This window comes from Glycine max, chromosome 1, assembly GCF_000004515.6.
Source record: "Glycine max cultivar Williams 82 chromosome 1, Glycine_max_v4.0, whole genome shotgun sequence".
Lineage (NCBI taxonomy): Eukaryota > Viridiplantae > Streptophyta > Magnoliopsida > Fabales > Fabaceae > Glycine > Glycine max.
Window position 1 is genome coordinate 2,683,008 of NC_016088.4, and position 2,979 is coordinate 2,685,986.

General features: G+C 40.2%; 1 protein-coding gene across 1 annotated transcript; it reads left to right on the forward strand.

Moving 5' to 3' along the window:
* The first annotated feature begins 200 nt into the window (after window positions 1-200).
* LOC102669715 (ethylene-responsive transcription factor ESR2) lies at window positions 201-1,778 on the forward strand. The gene has a single exon (XM_006572959.3). It carries the CDS (start codon window positions 290-292, stop codon window positions 1,493-1,495), a length of 1,206 nt encoding a protein of 401 aa, XP_006573022.1. The 5' UTR covers window positions 201-289; the 3' UTR covers window positions 1,496-1,778.
* Window positions 1,779-2,979: the final 1,201 nt, after the last annotated feature.

Consider the following 2,979-nt stretch of genomic DNA (forward strand, 5'->3'; position numbering starts at 1 on the left):
CAATTTGTACGAACTTTCTGATATAGTTTATTTTTTAAAAAAAAGAAAAAATATTTATAAATTAACTAATAATTAACTTAAATTTATTTCTTTCTTTCTAAAAATGCATTTAGAGAAGCTTAGCCAAAGCAGCCGTGTGGCCCTCACACAAGGCTCTCTATAAATAAGACCAAAACGCACCAAATTCAAGACAAGATCAGAACAAAACCAAAATCCCTCTTTTCTCCCATTTCAAAGTATCTCTACTGTTACTCTTTTTAGTATTTTTGGTTTTCTATTTTATAATAACATGGAGGAAGCAATGCGACGTCTAAACGGGGTAGCTCCGATTCTCGGACCCGACCCGAAAGCTGACGGAGGAGTCGTCGCTGATAACCCGAAGCGTTCCTCCGCCGTGAACAAGAGGGCCTTAAGAGAAGACGGCGGCGGAGCGATGAGGTACCGCGGCGTGAGGCGCAGGCCGTGGGGGCGTTACGCGGCGGAGATAAGGGACCCTCAGTCGAAGGAGCGGCGGTGGCTGGGAACCTTCGACACGGCCGAGGAAGCCGCCTGCGCCTACGACTGCGCCGCCAGAGCCATGCGCGGCCTCAAGGCTCGCACCAACTTCGTCTACCCAACTTCTCCGCAACCTTCTTCCGCCACCACCGAACACTTCTTACCTAACTTCAACAACAGCAACAACTTTCACAAACACTCAGTCTTCAATCACCACCACGGTAACCGCCACATAACCGGTTCCACCACCTGCTTTGACCAGCCTCACGCCGTTGACTTTTTAGCTCCGCGAAACTCTTCTTCTTCTGCTCTCAACATGCTTCTCTTTCGCGACCTCGTTCACTCTAACCCTTCTTTGCTTTCTTCTTCCACTACTCATAACTTTCACGATCAGTTTTACAGCAAGGGTGCTTCTACTTTTTCGTCTTTACCTGGTGTTTCTTCTTCTTCTTCTTCTCTTGTTCCTTGTTATTCGGTGAACAATTCTTGTGGAGGCTCTTCATCTGTTAAGATGAACACTCACTGTGGAACTAATTTTTCTGAAAAAGGTGATGATGGTGATGGTTCTGGGTTTTTCTCTCGAGAGTCTTCGGATTCGGGGTTGTTGGAAGAGATAGTTAACAAGTTCTTGCCCAAAACGAAGCCTAATAAATGCGAGAGTCTGCCAAAAATGGAGACTTTTCGCAACCCTCAGGAGGAGTCGCTTCTTCTCCCTCCGCTTGTTTCTGAATCAACGCTTGTTTCCACCGCGCAAGAATGCTATGATGATGTCACGAAGAAGGGGTTTCTGAAGAACGACAGTTTAGGTGTTTTTTCTTCCGATCATCAAGGTTTTCCCATGCAGCAATTCGACGCCTTTAATGGGTTTAGTAGTGTGCAGGCTATGGCTCTGGGGAATGAACAAATCATGATGAATCATGCAGAGAACTGTGTTGTTGAAGATGTTTTTCAGTACCATGAGCTTCTTAATGCTTTTGCAATCAGAATGCAAAATACTTAAATAATTAGTGTGTCAAAGCCAATGTTGTTGTCAACTCCAGTGTCTGTATCCCAAGTTCTCAATGCTAGTTGTACATGTAGTGAGGTGGTTGAATCTGCCTCATCTCAATGTTGGTGTTATCTTTCAATTAGAAACTAATTAATCTTTAGGGTTATGTTGTTACTAGGTTTAACCAGCTTAGTTTGTTCGAGCTTAATTACTATGTAGTATGCGGTATGCCTCTGGCTGGCTTCTATTATGTATGGATATATAATTTGAAGGCAATATATTTTAGTATTGGTATGTCGGGTAATCTTGAAATTTTCATGTCTATCATTGGTTTTGGTTAAGCACGCCTTTGTCCTTTTCACTACTTTATGCTTTCTTTTTGTTTTTCTACTCTGAGGAGTGAAAAGTTGATGAAAAGGGGTTCTTGTGTTGTTTTGCTGGATGATGATGGCTTCTGGGTTGACCTTGAAACTAGAAAAGTTAGTCTGTTTGCACAGTACCTTTTTTCTGCTTTGTATGGATCTGTATATTCTTCCTTTTGTATATTGGTCTGGTTTCAATAATGCCTGGTTGGTATTGTCCTTTTTTTCTTAGTCTTTGTTGCGCTTTGTTGTTGTATTATGATTTAAATCAAAACAAAAACAAAAGAAAAACTCTAGTAGAGCATTGGAGTTTCTTCTTGGAAAAAGTGTAGCACTGAAGCTGCTCATTCATCGAAAAGGTTATAGCACAGCCAGGGTGAGGATTTTTGGTTACACGACAAAACACCAAGTAGATTTTTTGGCTACATATACTACTTTGGTACTAGCAGAAAAACAAGAAAAATACCAGAAGAATGAAGTTCCTGTTACTACCATATTGTGTAAGTTTCCATTCAGAATCGCAGAGAATTAAATATTCTACCACCTTCGTGATGTGCTACTTCTATACGTATGGGCCAAGTTGTCTCAGAAACTTTGATCAAAGGGGAATAAAGATGACATTAATTTACAATAGTAGTTGATGGGTCTCTAAATCTTCAACGAGAAAGAAGACAAAATTTTAATTGGATGCACAGTAGTGGCTATTATGTAATTGAATCACATTGATGAAGTGTTTTGACTTGATTAAAATGACATAATTGAAATAAATAGGGTTTAGGACCACAATATACAACAGTAAAGCTGAGGTTGTGGAATTTACTGGAGAATGAATTAGTTAGCTGGGACTTGGTCATTTTCACAATGAAGAAGGGGTTATGTGGAGGTCCTTGTGATTTTGATTTTGATTGGGAAACAAGAAAAGCAAGTGTGTTACGATATCTAGTATTGAATTCGAGAACGAAGTGGCTGAAATTTATTAGCATTTGAAAGATCTGGTTGCAGATGCAGTCATCCAGAGGAGTTACGACTTAAAGAGTTCCTCTATTTGTCAAAAGATATTGTGGTTAAATTACTTCAAATATTATGTTCTCGAAAGAAAAAAAAAAAAGAGTAACCCCCTTTGTTTCACATGTT

Bases quoted from the DNA above. Each gene is read 5' to 3' on its own strand.
- LOC102669715 (XM_006572959.3), top strand. From the start codon at position 290: ATGGAGGAAGCAATGCGACGTCTAAACGGGGTAGCTCCGATTCTCGGA.